We start from the raw sequence: 18,920 nt of genomic DNA, 5'->3' as shown, positions 1-18,920 counted from the left end.
ACACACACACACACACACACAGGAAAACCAAACAACAACAACAAAACCTCTCCAACATGACACAGCAAGAGAAAAAGGTTCTAAAAGCCACTGTTTCAAGGGGAAAATGTAGGAAAGCTCAATACATTTTAAGAGAAAGAGGGAGGCTTACAGAACAAGGTAAGGCTTAGAGATGATTCCATTGTAAGAAAAACAAAACTGAGTCAGAAGCCAAAAAAAAAAAATCTAAGCAAACAAACAAACAAACAAAAAAAACCCAAAACAACAAAGGAAAGGAAAGGAAGGGAAAGGAAAGGAAGGGAAAGGAAAGGAAAGCAAGTACTATTTATTCCAGAGAAAATAAAAAGAAAATCTATGAAGAGGAGGGAAGAGTTCTACAATGAGATTTACCCTGTCACAATATGGATGGTAAAGTTGTGAAATTTTGTTTCTATACAAGGGTAAGGTTTCTATACAAGAGTAAGGAACATTCCTATCTCTCATATGCTAATTTCACTTTGAATTTCCTACCAGAGTCCTATAACCATACTCACCACCCATTAAGTGGCTTTTTCTATAGGCCATTCATAAATGTATTTTGCTTGGTAAACAATGAAGTGAATATTGTTGATGATACAATTGACTGGTTCAGACTCTGGGAACAGCCTCTGGATACAGACAGTGTGTGTGCACCCCTAAAACACCAGAGCTGTGTGCACCCCTAAAACACCAGTGACTTGCAGACAAGAAACACATACTGTCTCTTTTTGTTCTTGAATGTTCAATGGAAACCAGCTTGTGCATCCCTCAAGTCTCTAACAGGTAATCATGCACACAGTAGTACCAATTGGCGCTATGGTTAACAAATAACTTGACTACTTTCGCAGGTCCCCTAAAGTTCAAACATGTTGTATCAAGACTTCCTGTTTCAACAATTATAAATACTTAAACCAGAAGTATCTCAGCAACGTTAACATTTCCCACACCGAGCCACAACAAAAAGTCCTGGACTCTGAATTTTGATAGACTACAAAGATAACTCTCTGTTGAGAGCTGATCAAATCAGAAAGCAAAATATACAATGATCAATGCATTAGCTCTATACAGGAACCTTCTGGAAAGCTTTGTTACTCTTATTTAAAAGACAGTAAAACATTTCAAAACTCAGGCACATCATGTTCTTTCTCTCACTTCTGAAGATACTATATGGCAAATTATTTTCTCAGGAAAAGAAACAAACTTACCTTTCACAAGCTCGGACAGTCCATGCGGCAATTATCCATAATGAGATACTAAAAACCAAGAGCACAGTTCCTGGGCAGATAGTCATTAAAGTCTTCATAACAAAACGCGTATTGAAGTTTATCTTATTAAGTGCCCCAATGCTTCTAGAGGAGGCATCGGTGAAAAGTTTGCTGTGTAAAAGCATGACTCTGGCAATCAGATAGAGTCTTAAGAACATTGGTATAGATAAAATAATATCCACATCAGCGGTGGTTGTGGAGGGGGCATAGGAGAAGGCAAGCCGGGCCGTCCATGTGAACGTGTAATTCCCAGGTATGGGATGAATAGCACACACCAGTATTTCCAAGCAGATGAAGAAAATACGCTCATAAGTCATGGCTATTCTCCAGTCATCTGCTCCATTGTCCACCATGAATAACTGAAAAAATAAAGTAGAAAAGCAGCTTCAGTATGGCATGAATGCTCCACAAGTGTTAGTGCAGAACTTAAAAAGACAACAGGTGATGCTTGGCAGCGGGGCGAGCTAAAGCTGACAGCCTGGAAACTCTAGCCAGGTACACTATTTATAGAAGGGGGCATTGGGACCAGAGGGGGGTTCCATTCTGCAAAACTTAGAACGAACCGCTTGCTGCAGAGGGACTCAGAGTATTTGGGAGTCCAGGTTACTGGATAAGCATAAACTACATTTGCTTTGCAACAGATTGCTCTCCATTCGAAGAGACGGTGTTCCAACCCATGCATGATGCTATTTAGGGTGCCTCTGTAGTCACTTCAACCCTAGAATGCAGCGACACATAAGCATTCTTATGAGAAATCTTATTCTTGGCCTCAGGAAAAAAAAATCACAAGAAACCACAGATAAACGTGGCAGAAACATTTATTCCAATTCCCTCACTATTGTTTTATATCTTTTTTCAATTCTTCCTTAATAAAGACTACCTTTTCTTATGTTTGTCTTCTCTTATACCACAATTAAGAAAAGAATACCTTGCTTCCCTGGCTGTTTATAAACAAGGACACCAGACCCTGGCTGTCCAGGAGTACCCAAAAGCATTTGGAAATGTGTGTTCATTTTTCTGGCTGTCATGACGACTTGTGGGAGCTCCTGGCATTTGAGTCCAGGAATCCATGGGTGCCAATCCTGCTGTATGGTTGCAGACTAGGAAGACTCCTCTGCCCTGATGCCAACAGTGTTCCCCACCAAGAAAGGTGTCCTTCTCTTCCTTCTGCTAAGTAGTCAACTGAAGTAGGAGTAAAAGCAACCAACCAAAGGGAGCATATTTGCCTTCTCAGTGCGTGAGCTGCTGAGGGGGTGGGGGAAGATTCCTCATGGCTGCGTCCTATGTCCTATGTGTCCTCTTCTCCTCCATGGACATCCGGTAGGTCCCTGTTCTTGCTTAGCTATTCTGTATGTGGTCCTTCTCTCCTATGACCCAAACTGTTCCTTGTTTTGCTGTTACTTCACAAAAACACAGTATTGGAGTGGGGAAAAATGCTGCTTCTTTGTGATACTGGATTCAAGGAGATAGAAATCAATTAGATGTTTTTTTAATCAAAAATATGTCAGTATTTAGAGGGTCTACTTACTTTCTTTACCAACTTGCTTCTGAGTGACAGGCTGAGTGTAAAACTGAAACCTACCTCCAAAGGGGCTGAGAATCACACAACTCCAAAGGCTCTTTAAGAGACTTTTAAAAGGCCCTGTTTCTTCTCTGCACGCACTCTCACCCCCACACCCCTGTATCCTTGCCTCCTAGCTGTTCTCTCAAGCTCCATGTGTCTAACACAATGCCATACCCAACCCCACTTTCTCTGGGACCCACGTGCCTTCCCTCTTAGGGAAATATGCAAATAAGCTTGCATCATTCCAACTCACCCAAAAGAATACAAGGCACAAAGAGAAGCAGGGCCAGCCATCTATACTGGGTGGGGTTGGTTTTCCTCAGAGCTCCTGTAATTCCAGGGGGACCTCCCTGCCATCAGCCCCTCAGCCACCGGTGAGGCTGACTGAAGACAGCTTCATTACAGAAGACAGTCCTTACTCTTAACTTTCAAGTTCTTGTAAAGTAACTTGCAGACAAGCCAGTGGCCACCACAAATAAAGCTGGGTCCAGGACTGAGGCCTGCCCTCCCCAGGAAAACTACATGCATATGAGAGATCTGGCTATGAAACTGAACCCAAGAGGTCAGTGAAGGTAGCAGATCAGACTTCTTCCAGAAGCTCAGAGAAATAAAGGCTTTCTGACTGGGCTGCAGGCCTAAGCCATAAAACAAACAAATGAAAAGTAAGTAACACAGGTACATTTCACTCTAGGAAACTTTATTTATTTATGCATTTATTTATTTATTTCCTTACTTACTTACTTATTATTTATTTTGTGCCATGCCAAAAGCATAATAAAGTGAGCAAAACACAAACAAACAACAAACTATGAGGTGGGGGGATGTTTGCATCTCTATCACAAAAGACTCTCTGAATATAGATGTTCCTTTAGAAATCAGCAACACAATAGAAAAATAAAGGCACAAATATAGGAATGGAAATAAAAGAAAAATGATTAAAAAACCATTTTAAAGTAAATATGCCTAACCTTAATTGTAAAAGAAAAATCAGATAACTTTTTTTTAAAACTTAGATTCAAAAAAGTAGCCTGGTTAACTGGTAACACAGGCCTGTGTAACCATAGCTACTAAGGAGGCAGAAGCTTGAGTCAAAGCCAGCCTGAGTAACTCAGGGAGACCCTGTTTCAAATAATAATAATAATAAGAATGCCTGGGGATAGAGCTGAGTGGGGAGAAGAGCACTTCCTTGGCATTCACAAGACCCTAGGTTTGATCTTCAGTGCCAGAAAGAAAAACAAAAGGTTGTAGACACTTTTGTAACAGGCTGTACTTTTTAAGAGGGGAAGAAACAGCATTTGACAGTACTTGCAGGCATTGCGAATGAAGGCAACTGTGAATCCTGCCAGCTCCTGAGGAGGCCAGTTCATGAGGCCAGATCCTCCTTGGCCAAGCATTCCCATCTCTTTACATCAACGCATCTGCATGTGTGTTCAACGGCAAACACATGGCCATGTGTTTCAGCACTGCTTTTATATTTGCAAAAGGCTGGGGTAATGTGAATAATTTAATACAGAAGTGGGTTAAAGAAATTCTGGACATCCCCCAAACAGAATAATAAGCCTGGGGGAAAAAAGATCAAGAAAATTTATTTAAAACTATTAAATGGAATGGTATAGTAAGTACTAACAATTTTTTTTTTGGAACAATGTATCTGCTAGCATTTACGCAGGTTTTTTTTTGAATGGGGAAACACATATTTGTATTTCATGTCTATAATATTCTTCTGATAAAAGACTAGAAATTAACACTAAGAACCATATAAGGAGGTGAACTAAGGTCCTGAGGACTGGAAAGAACACAATGACAGATAATAAAATAAACTTAAATACTTTTAATTTGGGGAGCATGTGAACAATATTAATGATTAATAAAAATTAAGGAAAAATCATTTAAAACAAGAAAAAGGAAGATGAGAATGAAGAAGGCCACTAGACATTCAAATACTTTCTACCCGTCTCCATGTTCAATTCTAGAAAGTAATGGCTGCTGTTATGAGCGATGATATACAGAATCAAACACAGAAATTCAATTTATAGCTAAAATAACCTTACCAAGCAAAACCTTGAATGATTACATTTTATAACTATTGCCAACAGCATGAATAAAATAATAATAATATTTGTTAACGATTAAACAAGTATTCAATGAGGTCCCTTCATGCAGGGAGACCTGGGCTCATCTTGTTTCCTGAATTCCAGCCTGAAACATGGGCCATGTTAGAGTTTATCCAAGCCTTTCTCACAGCTGGGAAGGATAAAAGAAGACCCATCTTCTGCTATGAGCAGTGGTGAGCCAAAAACACTCACATACTCCTTATTTCTGTCCCTCTCCACTACAGACATAGCCACTTCCGTAGATGTCTTTGCAGTATGTACTGCATTTTGTCTCTCCTACACTCCAAACTTGATGCAATTAGGATCTCCAGTCCTAAGCACAAGGTTGATAGAGGCCACAAAAGCATGCCTTTGGTTTAGAAAAGAAAAGAAAAAAGAACAAACCAGCTATGGCACCTTCCTTCTCTCTTTCAGGTGGGCCCTAGATCTGCAGCACCCATCTTGTGAGCCAAATCTCAAGATTCTGAGAGAACCACACCAATGACAGCCTGGACATTTGCGGCCACAGAGCCAACGCCCACCATCAACCGGATTGTCTGTCATTTACGCAGCTGAAAACTAAGACCACATTTAACTTAGTATATTTTAAACTTCTGTGTAAACAGCTGTAAAAGGAAAAAGGCTATTTATTAAAAGAAATACTTTATGGAGGAAACAGTCAAGAAATCAGTCAAAAGGAATGCATTTCAGATGCCGAAATGTAAAATGTGAAAGCTGCTGAGTGTGGTGGAGCTGTTTGTGGGTGGATGGCTCCTGTTCATGACTTTCAAGTGTCAACCAACTGCTCTGAAATCTCTTCGTGTGAGTCATAGGAAACAGGATTTGCAGTGCCAGAGAAGCTTGTACTTAATACATGCTGGACCACTTACTAGCTGAATGGTTTGGAGCAACATATTTAAGCTCTCTAAACTTAAACCTGCTCATTTGTAATATGAAATAAAAATAATGTCAACCTTACTTGGCTATGATGAGGCAACACCCACTCTGTCGATGCTAATAAAAGTCAAACCACGAACCTACAAATAAGGTTAGTATTCCACGGACCCTCGAGAGAACTGGCTGTATGAACTAAATGAGAACTTGTGTTCTTCAAGTGGAAAATTTAACCATGGAGAGAAGAGAAGTTGACTAGAAAACAGAGTAAACTCAGCCTTGAGAGGAAGTCCACCAGCTTCACCTTGTGCCTGCTTCTGAAGGAATTCTCATCAACTGCTGAAACATGAGCTTCTGAGTGTCCTCCTCACATCTAATCAAGTGCTTCAGCCACAGATAAAAGCTAAGGATCATCTACTTGATCCAGGGGTAACTGAGATTAACATGGTTTTGGAACCCGCTGACCTTCAGACCTACTGTAATTAAAATCAAATCTTGACCCCTTCCATGGGGCTTCTGGCGACTGTGCCCACTTTTGGGCACTGATGCATTGGGCACCCATAATTACACTCACCTTGCATTGTCGCTCACGCCAGTTTATACATGTACAAAGAACTTGTGAGCTCTTCCCAAAAGATGAGATGCTCAAATTCCCTGCTGTTTTCTCTCAATAGAATGGAGACCACAGAAAACACTAGAGTCTGTGGCCTATGCATTCGTGCTCCAGAATCTGAAGCCAGGCAGAGCTCAATCTGAGTGTGACTGGCCACCAGTCCTCAACTCAATGACACTAGAGAATGACTCAACTTCTTCATCTTCAATTTTATGATGTTGGAAGGGAACAAGGAATCAATTGATGGGGAATAAACTATAAGCAAGACTAAAAAGTGCAAAGCCACAATTAAATGTGAGAAAATTCATTTCATTCTAAAAGTTTAATGTATAATAAAAGGCTGTATGTTTCCATTTGAAGCATTCATAACTGCTACATAGCTAAAATATAATATCATCACCTTTGTTATTTTAAGCACTTAAAAGCTAGCTAAAAGGCAGTTGATAATTATTAGTACATTTGCCCTTTAAGAGCTTAATTAAAGGACAAGCAATTGAAAGTATTTGTCATGGTCACCCCATGAGTAAGTGAAAAGCCCAAAGCTAAAGTTCAGGTTCTCTAACATGCACATAATTTGACAGGAGCATCAGGAAACTCTGAAAAGGTGGAAGAAATCAAATATTTATAAAGCAAATGAATGTTTACCCCCTAATTTACATTATGATTTCTGCAATGTCACATATAACTCCCTGATGCTCTTGGAAAACCTCCTACTCTCTGGCAGAAACAAATATTGAAATAGACTTCCACATTACGGCCTGTGCCTTGTGGGAACAGAAACAGAGCACATCCTAATTCAGCCTTTCTCCACGTTACAGCTTCTTCATCTACAAAACTCTTTGTCTCTAACTTCAGTTGTACAGAACTTCATATTCTACACAATGTTTGAGATGGAATTTGAAAGATCTCACCTAGATAATATTGCTGTATGTTAGATAAGTATGGATTCATGTTAAGTGGACAACTATTTAGACAGTGTTATATGTTTCCCCCCCACTTTAAGAGAAAGCTAAGGCTCAAAGGTTAAGGAACTAGTTAGGGTAATATGGATGAAGTACAGAGATGGACAAGAACCCAAATGATCCCTCTACAGAACCTATCTCTACAGTAAGGAGACTGCCATTTGTCACAACTTAGTAGTTATAAAACAAATTTATAAAGAACAAAATGTAACCAGCAATGGTACCAATTAACTTACATGTGTTTGCCCAGTTTGGTAGGGAATGCAACAACTGACTGGAGAAAGAGTTATTACTACATGTAAGTAAATCAGTTGTGTCAAGAAGTATTGACAGACAGAAAGACAGAGAGACAGACACACACACACACACACACACACACACACACACACACACACCACAGATCTCTGAAGCACTAGGCTTAAAACAATTAATAAAAGGCCACACGATTTAACACTCTTTAGTCTCCCAAGAACATCACTGTGTCCCAATGCAGTACAGCCTCATGTTCCAAACAGTGCTGACCTCAGTAAGAAAATGAAACTTAGGTGAATGTTTCTGTGAAGTCAGTGATGTGTAGACCTATAATAACTGTGTCTAAATTTTAGAAATTTTTTATCCATATTGTTAAAATACAAATGAGTATGAAATAATTAAATATGATCTTCAAACTATTCAAAGAAAACACTGTCTAGGCTATCTTTCAGGAGGCCTTGTGGAACTATTTCCACAGAGATAAAATATTCTTCCCACTTAGGAAGCTAACAACAATTACACAGATTCAGGAAGCTCATGAAACTTGTTGGGCTCTGGCACCCCAAATGTTCCAAAATTCACAAGTGCCCCACCTCCAAGGCTACAAAAGGATATCTGGGGAGAAGAGACTCTTCCATGGACTTGATTGCAAGGGGTATAGGGAGATTCAAGACTTCAAATTTCATGAGCTGTCATTCATAATGTGGTGGGTTTTTCCAGAGATGTAGTGGCCTTTAAGTGAGTCATGATCTTGCAAGTAACCCCAATAAACTCACTGGCTCACCACGCTAGGTTTTGGTGGAACCGTTACTTTGGTTTGCCAACAGCAGTCTATCTGGGTTGGGTAAAAGTTTATTGGCATCTCCCCAGGAAATTCATATAATGAGGATGTGTGAAAAATATTCTCACATAGACTGAGAAAGAGTGTTAAACAACATGCTGTAGTAAGATAGCAACAGAAATCAGAAGGAAGGGTTGTTGAGTAAGAAAATATGCTAGTAGACAAATAAAAACTATAAATAATTATAATCACCAACAATCTGAAGTAATTTGGATGAGACTGAAAAGCAAGATGTAAATAGGATACTGGACACTGGTAATACAGATGGGAGAGGAAATGGAGACCAGAAGGTACCATGGAGGTGTGTCGTCTTGATACAACGACAGAGACTCTGATGTATCTTAAACATTATTATCTATACATATTTGCTAAAAAGTAAGAATGATCACTAAAATGGAAGATATAAATTATGTAACCTCTAAATTACTACAGGGGAAAATGAATTTTGAAAGTCCTCCTGATACCCACAACAAGAACAAGAATAAACAGAAAAAAAAAAAAAATTCAAAAAAAGGCCTGAAATATAACAGTACCATACAAAGCCAAATGAACTAAACTATAACTCCAACATGCAGCTTGAAAGCAAATTCAGGGGCACACTTTAAATCTCTGGGGCGAGCCCTGCATTAGCATGAAGAAAGGTGGCCAGATTATAGTGTTTACAGATACTGCCTCATGCAGAGAGCGTACAGAACATGCCATGGAACAACACATACAAATTCTTAATAACCATTGCAACTGCCGGCAGATGGTGGGTAACCAGACTTGGAATAAAATGGAAGGCTCTTTTAGTGTTGGTTGTAATCCTCTTCTTCTCTTTTGATAAATAAAACCTAAGAGGAGAAGAAATGAAAAAAAAAAACAAAAACAACAACAACAAAAAAACCCTCTACTGCCATGATGCAAAAAGCTCAAAGGCTAGAAGAGAGGAAACTTGCCAACTGTCAGGGAGTCCGGGCTCAGAGTCCCCTGCACAGTGGCTGGGCTTTTCTTCCCATCTTTTTCATGTGCAACACAAGGCACTGTTGGGGCTGAAGCCAGTGAAGAAGCTGTGGGGAAAGGAAGCCACCAGAATGGCTCTCAAGCCCAAGAGTCTGGGTTAGGGGAAACACATTCCAGAAGTGTCTGCTACAAGGAACAAAAGTCCAAGGGCAAGCCTAGTGACATTGCTGTAGCTCTTTTAAGTTTTCCTATGCTAAGCCCTCGAAATCAGAATACAGCCTTATGAAACATGTCCATCCCACTTCAGTAAGAGTTAAGGTTAAGTATAAATACACTCAACTGTAGCTGCTGTTTAATTTTCCAATCTTCCTAACCAAAAATATTCTATTTAGATTCCTGATGACCACAATGCTTGTTATACTAATACTTCCATGGTTAAGAAGAAAGGACAAAACAGACATTAAGTGGCAATTCTGTCAAAATTCAAAATGCTTGTAATTAAGCCCTAGCAACTGGGACCATCTCTGAGTACTCATGTGTTAGGACCAATCAAGACTAATATTTTTATTATGTTTTTCCAATTTTTATACTTTGGATTCAAAATGAGCAAAAAATTCTTTTTAGTGTTCCATTCAAGAAGAAACAATCTGGGCTGGGGAGATGTTTCAGCTCTCAAGAGCAGTGGGTGCTCTTGCAGAGGACCAGGCTTTGGTCCCCAGCATCCACATTGCAGCTCCCAGGCATCTGTAACTCCAACTCCAGGGTATCTGCTGCCCTCTCTGGCCTCCACAGGTACCAGTCATACACATGGTACACAGACATACATGTAGTCCAAACACCCATACACATAGAATCAAAAGAACAAAGTATGCAAAGTCACAGAAAGCTTGCCAGGATGATACTTGAGCTGTACATAAAGACACAGAATAGTAGTATACTTCAAGTTCAAGGTAATGCTTGCACAAAAGGACAAAAATCTCAATGAATGTCAGTCTCTCCAAACACATAAAGGAGGCTCTAATAACATACAGCTGTACATGCTGTCAATAAACAATCTGGGCAAAGGAATGGGAGGCAGGAAATCATAAAGAACTGCATAGTACATAGAAAGGAAGTTGGGCCCACCATTTAGTTGAAGTCAGGTGTGAAAGAAAACTCCATGGGCACTTTTGATCAGAATAACACATTTAACGTTATTATGGAGATTATTAGAGATTGTGTTTTTCCAAACTACCACTCACTTAACTAATATGGGAAGGTGGCTATAACAGATGAGAATGCAGAGGAAAAAGCAGTCACACACGAACAAGGGAGTTCAGATCGACGTCTAAGAGAGGAGTGCCATTGTGGCATGGGCTTCGATTCATCCAGATCTTGTTTCGGTCATCAGCATTCTTTCCTGCCCTCTACTTCACTTTCATGGGTAATTGAGTATTGGCTCCCATCCCACCACTGTGGTCATCCCTGGAGACCGATGAAAAACACTAAACAAGACATATCTTATGGAACAATTAATTATAGATAAAGATTACCACAGTCTCCTTGAATCAACTGTGGTGAACTTTGGGTAACAATAAAATACCATTCGAAGGAAAGAATCTCCTTTATCTATATTAAAGTAAACCAAATGTTTGGACACCAGATTTTTAAGAAGCGGTAACTTTTTGGTTGTAACTGAAGTGGAAAAAATGGTACAGCTTTTTTTCACACATTCCAGATAAAATTATATGGAGCCATTCCCTTAAAAATACAATCCCTGAAGTTTACAGATCTGAAGATATGAATCTGAGTCCCAGTTTTGCTACTCACTAGCTCAGTAAGAACTGAAATGAAGTCATGTGTATAATGTACTTGGCACAGGGCTGGTCCACAGAAAGTATATGAGTTATTCTCATACATATTACTAGACTTTCCCAAAGAACGGTCACAAAGCTTGGAGGTAACAAGTCCAGGATGATTTTCTGCATTCATCATGTTAGTAATTTTCTGTCCCTATGAGCTTTAGCCACAAAGGGTTAAGTGGCCCATATTCTTCTAGCACCTTTCCTCATCTGACATTTTTAATCTCAGATCATCCCTATTGTCACACAGTCAAACTTTCAACACAGTTCCCCAAAGAATATTCACTTCCTTTCATCATTATCTTTGCCATCACATAAAAGACACGGAAGACTCGCGGAATACTACATAAAAGAGAAATCAGTAATAAAATGAAGGATCTGATGCCAAGATGGAGTCAGCGGCAACTCTCAAACAATGCCAGGACTGAGCAGAGCTGGGGAAACAAAGGATGGGCTCTATACTGACTGCAGCTGAAGCCAGTTACGAAGTACATCCCAAACTACGAGAACAGCTGTCTGGACCCATCAGTGTTAGCACACTGTTGCGGGCTAATCAAGAACTTGGACCATGAACAGAGGTAACCCTGCCATCCTACCAAACCCAAACACTACTCAGCAAGCAAGGTCTTGTGCTGTCAGACGGATGTGAATAACTGATGCAGACTGATTCCTTTCCCGCCTCCCACTAGTTTAGTTCCACAAAAACACTGGGTAGCAGAATGACATGGCAGGGTCAACTTACAGGTCAAAGAGAATGCTTTAATCCCAGCCCTTGGGAGGCAGAGACAGGTGGATCTCTGAGTTCGAGGCCAGTCTGTTCTACAAAGCAAGTTCTAGGACAGCCAGGGCTACATAGAGAAACCCTGTCTTGAAAAACAAACAAACAAAAAGGTGTGCAAAAGCCCTAGAAAAGGTAAAACAGATCACAGAGATTAATGCAGAGTGCTAAGGACTCAGTTATTCAGAACCAGTAGCACCCATACACACTGCTCAGGGAAGGGGAAGAATAAAGTGTGTGAAATAACAGGACAAGACTTCAAAAGAAGGAGGTATCTGGTTAATGGGTGCTGAAAACGTCAACAGAGCACTTTGTAAAGACACAGACGCTCAATAGGACAGCCACATTAGGAGACATCATAGTCATCTAATTGGATAACATAAAAAAGGGGGCCCCAGGAGATGTCTCCATTTCCTGTTTCATGCTCAGAACTACCAGAGCCTCAGCTCCCAAGGCCTGCTGAATGAAATAAACCACAGCACGTGGATAGATCCATTTCCACAGTTCCTTAAACCAAGTTGAACAAAATCTGTCTTTTTTTTTTTCATATAGCTACAAAGAGCAGAAACACATAGCTATGATTCCAACCAATGACAGCTGACTCGAATCCTATTCATCTTAATCATTTAAATTCAAACTAAATACAAGTGGTTTATAAAGCTAAATTTCCTTAATGATCCCAAACATTATGACAGAAGAACACAAAAGCACAGAAAGAGCTTTTCGCTAAGGAAAGGCACATTAAACTCCTCTTAGCACATTGGACTGCCATACCACCTCCTCGGAGATGGCTTGGTTCACACACATCCTCAACCAACCTTTGACGAATGGCAGAAAAGGAGCAAGGGTGGCTGGCTGCCTCTGCTTCACAGATGAAGCCATAGGGACCATTTACATAGCTACCATTCAGTGACATGGAGGGAAGATGGATGAAGCCATTTCATGGAAGCTGACGACTATACAGCACAGCCAGGGGAATGCCCATCAAGTTCACATGTGACACTTGTCCTCATGGGGCTGACAGCTGAGGGAGACAGAATCTGACAGTTCCCATGGTAATAAGGACCTCCATTCGCTGAGCCTGGAGGTCACTGTTGTACCTCGTATTTTTCATCACTCTTTCACCTTGTTACTCCCAGACACATCCGCCATACAATCCAAACAGGGGCTCACAGCACCTCATCAACAGACACTTAGGAGAAACATGATTATGACTGTAATGGTTAATTATTCTAAAGGTAAAGAACGGTTTGTGTGACTGCTGTGTCCAGCACTAGACTTGTCTTAGGGTTTCCAATGCTGTGATGAAACACCGTGACACAAACAACTTGAGGAAGAAAAGGTTTATTTCACCCACACTTCCATATAACAGTTAGGGCAGGAACTCAAACAAGACAGGAACCTGGAGGCAGGAGCTGATGCAGAGGTCATGAAGGGGTGCTCCTTACAGGCTTTTTCCTATGACTTGCTCAGCTTGGTTCCTTATAGAATCCAGGACCACCGAGCACAAAGGTAGCCATACCCACAATGAGCTGGCCCTGTCATATCACTAATTAGGAAAATGTCTTACAGGCTTGCCACAACCCAATCTTACTGAGGCATTTACTGAATTGAAGTTCCCTCCTCTCTGATGATTCTAGCTTGTGCAAATCTACATAAAAACTAGCCAGGACTGGACTAAAAGCAACTTAATTTCTAAGTAGCTTTGTGGGCTAGGTCACATGTACCCCAGGATTATAGGTGAGAAACTGAAGCTGTGAGATGCTAATAGGTTTCCACAAATTGCTGGAACAACGTTAGAAAAATGTGAGTTTGGATCATCTTTTATTTCACCTTGGGATTGCTTATCCCTGCATTAGTGGTTTGTCTGTCTGTCTGATTTTAGAGAGCAGCTAAATAATCAGGATGGTTAAGTTAGGCAGAAATGGCTTCCTGAAAGATGTGATTCCCTATAAATTTTCAAGGATCAGCAGGATTTGAGGAAACAAAGGAAGAAAGGCGTTCTAGACTCCAAGGGCCTGAAACAGTGTGAAGTCCTTTGAACCCCAAGCAGGTGCTGGAGAAGTAGTGGACTTGGTCGAGAAGAACAGGGATGGAGGTGTTAATGGGTGTGCAGTGGCCAGGTCAGGCCAGGTCTGGAAAGGAAGGTCTGTGCTACACTGTGAAGATGTTACAGTGAAACAATAAAGTCAGGGAGGCACTGTCAATTGTTACATCAGATCTGGGGCGGACCTTCCTGCAGCAGCAGGGAGGGCAGACCACCAGCAGGAAACATGGCAACGAAGGAGACTATAACACCAGAGAACCGAGGAGGAGGGCAGCAGCCAGGATGAACTCCCTTAAAGCTTTACACAGGCACTTCTCTGAGATGGGGCCAGACCGTGCTGTTTATGTACAATTTTATTTTATTGTTTATTAGAAAACACAGCAACTGTATTATCTGTACTTCCCTGGATACTGGTTTTTAAAAATACTTTGCATTGACAGTTCCATATACTTAGATAATGAATAATGTTTGTTTTCACCCCTCGTCCTGCTGGAACTTTTCCACAAGCCCCCTTTCATTTTCACGTCTTGTTTTTGTGTGTGACCCACTGAGTCTAATTAGACTTTCTGGATGAGCGTGGGTGGGATGTAGCAAGGGCAACTGTCACTACACAACTAAAGAAGACAACACCCTTCCCCTGACAGTCTTAAATTGTCAGTGGTCCCCCAAGGAGGAGTGGGGCACAATGGCCTCCCCCGCTACACATGATGAAATGTTGAGGGGCCCAATCTTGTGTGTGTCTTGTGCAGACAACCACAGCTGCAGGGAGTTCACGAGTGGCCATGGCTATGTCATATCCAGAAGGCATCTCCGTGCTGCACTTGTCCCCATCCCCCGAGCCTCAGATCCTTTCCAGCCCCTCTTCCACAATGTTCCCTGAGCCTTAGAGGGACAGTGCCTAGTTAGCGCCAACCCCTCAACATAGTCTCTGCACTTTGGCTCTGTTGTTACTTAAGATGAGGCTAAAAGAAAAAGTTTAAACAAAAACACTAAGCTACTATAAAATGCTATATGGATACTAAAGTATATAGTAAAATTTGGCATCTAATATAGAATGCCATATTTCTATATATCATATCTAACGCATTACATATCATATATAAACTATTGTACATATTATAAGTCATAATATATACTGAGTATTAGGATACAGGTATCTGAACAGCATATGATATAAATAGTACAAATATAAAATTTCTGTTGGATATAAATGCAGCAGAGGCTGTAGGAGAACCTGAGAGGTCAGAGTCTGATAACTGGAATGAATGTGCTGCACCTGTGTGCAGAACCCAGCCTCAATGGCAAGGACAGTGCAGAGGAAGCAGCCACAGGACCCAGAGGTGTTACAGAGGGGACAGAGAAGATCCAGTGGGACAGGACAAAAAGCAAACTCTTCCCCGAGGCCCTAGGTAGTGAGTGTGGTGTCCTTCTCCAAGAGCAAATGTCAGAGGCAGTAAGGAAGCCTAGGGGAGAGACTAGCTTGGCTGGGACATGGAAAATGCTCCCCTCCCCAAGGATTACTGGGGGAGAAACTAGCTAGGCTGGGACATGGGAAATACCCCCTGAGGACTTCCAAGCGAGAGACTAGCTTGGTGTGGACATGGGAAATATCCCCTGAGGACTTCCAAGTGGAGAGACTAGCTTGGAGAGACTAGCTTGGCTGGGACATGGGAAATACCCCCTGAGGACTTCCAAGTGGAGAGACTAGCTTGGAGAGACTAGCTTGGCTGGGACATGGGAAATACCCCCTGAGGACTTCCAAGGGGAGTGCCCAGCAGTCCACTGAGAGTGGAAGAGACTATTTCTGTGAAATATGCCTTTAATCAGTAGGAACAAAAGTCAGCAAGCAAACTAATAAAGTACGTGCTGGCAGATACACTGACCATAAGAAATTAAATAAAACACTCTTTACTACTTTCCACTTTATGATTAGAAACAGTCAGCTAAAAGAGGATCTAAATATGAGCACATGAGTTTCCCTTCCCAAATGAGGCCAGCTACACCAACAGTGGCATGAATGTTTTACCTAGCCACAGACACCAGGTTTGCTATGATTGACTTACACAATATTGCAGATGGGATAAGACTAGAAATCCCAAGGTTCCAGAAGCTTCTTCGCACAGCCATTGCATTCCTGCTTGGTGATATCAATTTGGTTCACGTGGCATCTCACCTCATGTTCAGAAAACATGAGAACTCAGGACATAGCAGAGCCCTTATCCTCAGAGATTTCCATTTCCCAGGTTGGGTATTCTTCAACCTCAACACACCATACCTTAGTATCAAAGACCTGAGCCAAAAGACCAACACAACTTGGTGCAGAAGCCATTTGGCCTTATTTCTCCTTGCTTTTGTTGACTGTTCCATTCTTTAACCTAGAGGTCAGTCAACTATTTCCTGTGAAGGCCTAGAGAGGAAGGATTTTTCTATTTTGCTTACCATATGGTCTCTGTTGCAATTATTAGATGCAGCTATCAAAACAAAAATGCAGGAATATCCCATTCCCCTTAAATGTGCAGGGCCATGTACACAATGAGACGTTAGTTTTTAAAACAAGTAGGGCAGATTTATTGGAGGGAAAGGACTATAGTTTGGTAACCTCCACACTGATTAATCAATATTTGCTCTCTTTGTCCCATATCCTTGCTTAACAGAACTTGGTTCTTCTCCCTTGAATTGTATCCCATTATTAACCTCTGGTAGGCTCCTCCAGAACTTGAGACTTTAGACTCTGCTTTAAAATGGAGAAGAGGCAAGGTGAGAATCTCCTGAGCATGACGACATGTTAGATGCATGTCAATTCTTCACAAGCACAGTGTCACTAACTTTCTTATATATTCCAATGAGGGACACAATTGTTTCCATTCCATGGATGAAGAAAACGAGTCTGAGGGTGACAATCCCTTCTCCTGATAACACAAGAGTGAAACCAAATCTCTGGGGACCCACAGCCAGAGTCCTCACTCTGCTGCATTCCTGGAGCACATGTGGCCGGCAACATGGAAGGTATATACTGGAATACTGGATCTTTCCTCCTACACAGCCCTCTAGGAGTTTCTACTCAGTGTTGCTCCTCACACCCTCCTAGATAGTAACAGGCCCAGAGAGTTGTTCTCTATCACTTCCAAACATTGGGTTTCACAAAAATTTTTTTTTTAACATTCAACATAAATGCAAGTACAAATGACAGATGCATGCCACCATGATTGGAACATACTATGTTTGTGCCTTCTTTTCCACCCTGTGAGGATGGTGGCACACTCAAGAGTATTGGAGGCCACAGACCATCGTGTATCCTCAACAAGTCCCTGAAGGACCAGCAGCAGATGGGGAATCCGGACGTGGCTGGAAGTCTCAAAACACAACATGTGTTTCCCCAGAATATTCCCAAATGAAAACAAGCGGAGAGGCTGAAAGCGAGTGTGGCACGTGGATAGGCTGTGGAGAACCCGTGAGGCAGGGCTGCTCCTCAAATGACTCCTTCGGTAAACAGTCCGAAGATGAACGGAGGTGATTTTCAAAGTGTGTGTGTGTGTGTGTGTGTGTGTCTGAGAGAGAGAGAGAGAGAGAGAGAGAGAGAGAGAGAGAGAGAGAGAGAGAGAGAGAGAGAGAGAGAGAGCGAGCGAGCGCACTCACTGGGGATTGATCCTAAAGCCTCACAATATTAGGAAAGTATTCTACCACTGAATTGTACCCCTACTTTTTTTTTTAACTTCTTATTTTGAGACATCTCAATTAAGTTGTCAGGGCTGGCCTTGAACTCACTCTGTAAGCCTGACAGGCTCAGAACTTCTATCGTTCCCGCCTAGCCTCCTGAGTAAGGGATTACAGGTTTGTGCCACTCGACTCCACATGAAAGCTGCCGCTCCCTCTTTAATCATTTTGGTAATGACTACTAGCTTTGTAGTACCCCATTGCTCTTAAGAAAATGGAGGAAAGTCACCAACTGCTTAGATTCCATTGGGAAAAGACAGACCATCATTCACACCAACAGAAAAGTGGGGCGGATTAGGACAAATCCATAGAAGCTTGCATTCAGCCTAGAATGTAGCCAGAGTGTATCCCCCATAGGTCTCTGGTCCCACCTTAGCAGCCTCTGGTCCTATTACTTACCATGCTGTTGAACTTTGTTTCCATAGCACAACAGATCACAGTTTGGGGCCTAAAGAGGAGCTTACTCTCTCCATTCACACACAGCATCTTGCTGTGGCCTTCTGGGTTCCTACCATTGTACAGGGAAGGCTTCTTTCTGCAGAGCTCAGGCTAGCCCACTGGCTACGCACTGTGGTCCTTGCAGGTGGTTCTAATATGGGTTCCAGGGACTAAGTCCAAAACGCAGGCCCTCTTCCCCTCTGTGTATACAACAGCAACAAGACACACTCAACAGATGAAATACTCGTAAAAAGCTGTACTGACGAAATCTGCGTGCCCCATATCAGACTAAGTAAGACAGTGAACAGGACAGCCAGTGTGCTGGATCCTGTGTTTTCCGATGTTAGGAATACTCAAGGGACATATCCTAAGATGAGAGGCACAATGTGGTCAGAACTCAACAGCCGAGAAGAATAATCATTGTCCAAAGGGATAAAAGAGACTGTAAAACAGATATCCTGAAGGAAAAAAGGAAATGAATAAAGAAGAGGGAGCCTTTTAAAATGAGATAAATCCACAGGAATACGTGAATATCAAATCAGAGAATAATAGAAAGCTTTCATTCATGAATCTAATATTGTTGGTGCTTTTTCTTTTTCAAAAAATAAGCATATCAGAGATTTCTTTCTATCACTACTGCTTAAATCTTGGTAGTGTG

General features: G+C 41.5%; 1 protein-coding gene across 3 annotated transcripts in view; it reads right to left on the bottom strand.

Moving 5' to 3' along the window:
- Positions 1-18,920, bottom strand: part of Kcnn2 (potassium calcium-activated channel subfamily N member 2) — a 389,972-nt gene that overhangs the window by 97,405 nt on the left and 273,647 nt on the right. For 2 of the 3 annotated variants that reach the window (XM_006977666.4, XM_042264409.2), the window contains exon 6: positions 1,224-1,642. In XM_006977666.4, the coding sequence (XP_006977728.2) occupies positions 1,224-1,642 (419 nt within the window). Of the gene's footprint in view, positions 1-1,223; positions 1,643-16,173; positions 16,382-18,920 lie in introns of those variants that run through there. The other variant, XM_076555209.1, reaches the window with a different exon arrangement.

This window comes from Peromyscus maniculatus, chromosome 19 (genome assembly GCF_049852395.1).
Source record: "Peromyscus maniculatus bairdii isolate BWxNUB_F1_BW_parent chromosome 19, HU_Pman_BW_mat_3.1, whole genome shotgun sequence".
NCBI lineage: Eukaryota > Metazoa > Chordata > Mammalia > Rodentia > Cricetidae > Peromyscus > Peromyscus maniculatus.
The sequence above is the reverse complement of the archived record's forward strand: the minus strand, read 5'-3'. Positions and strand labels throughout refer to the sequence as shown.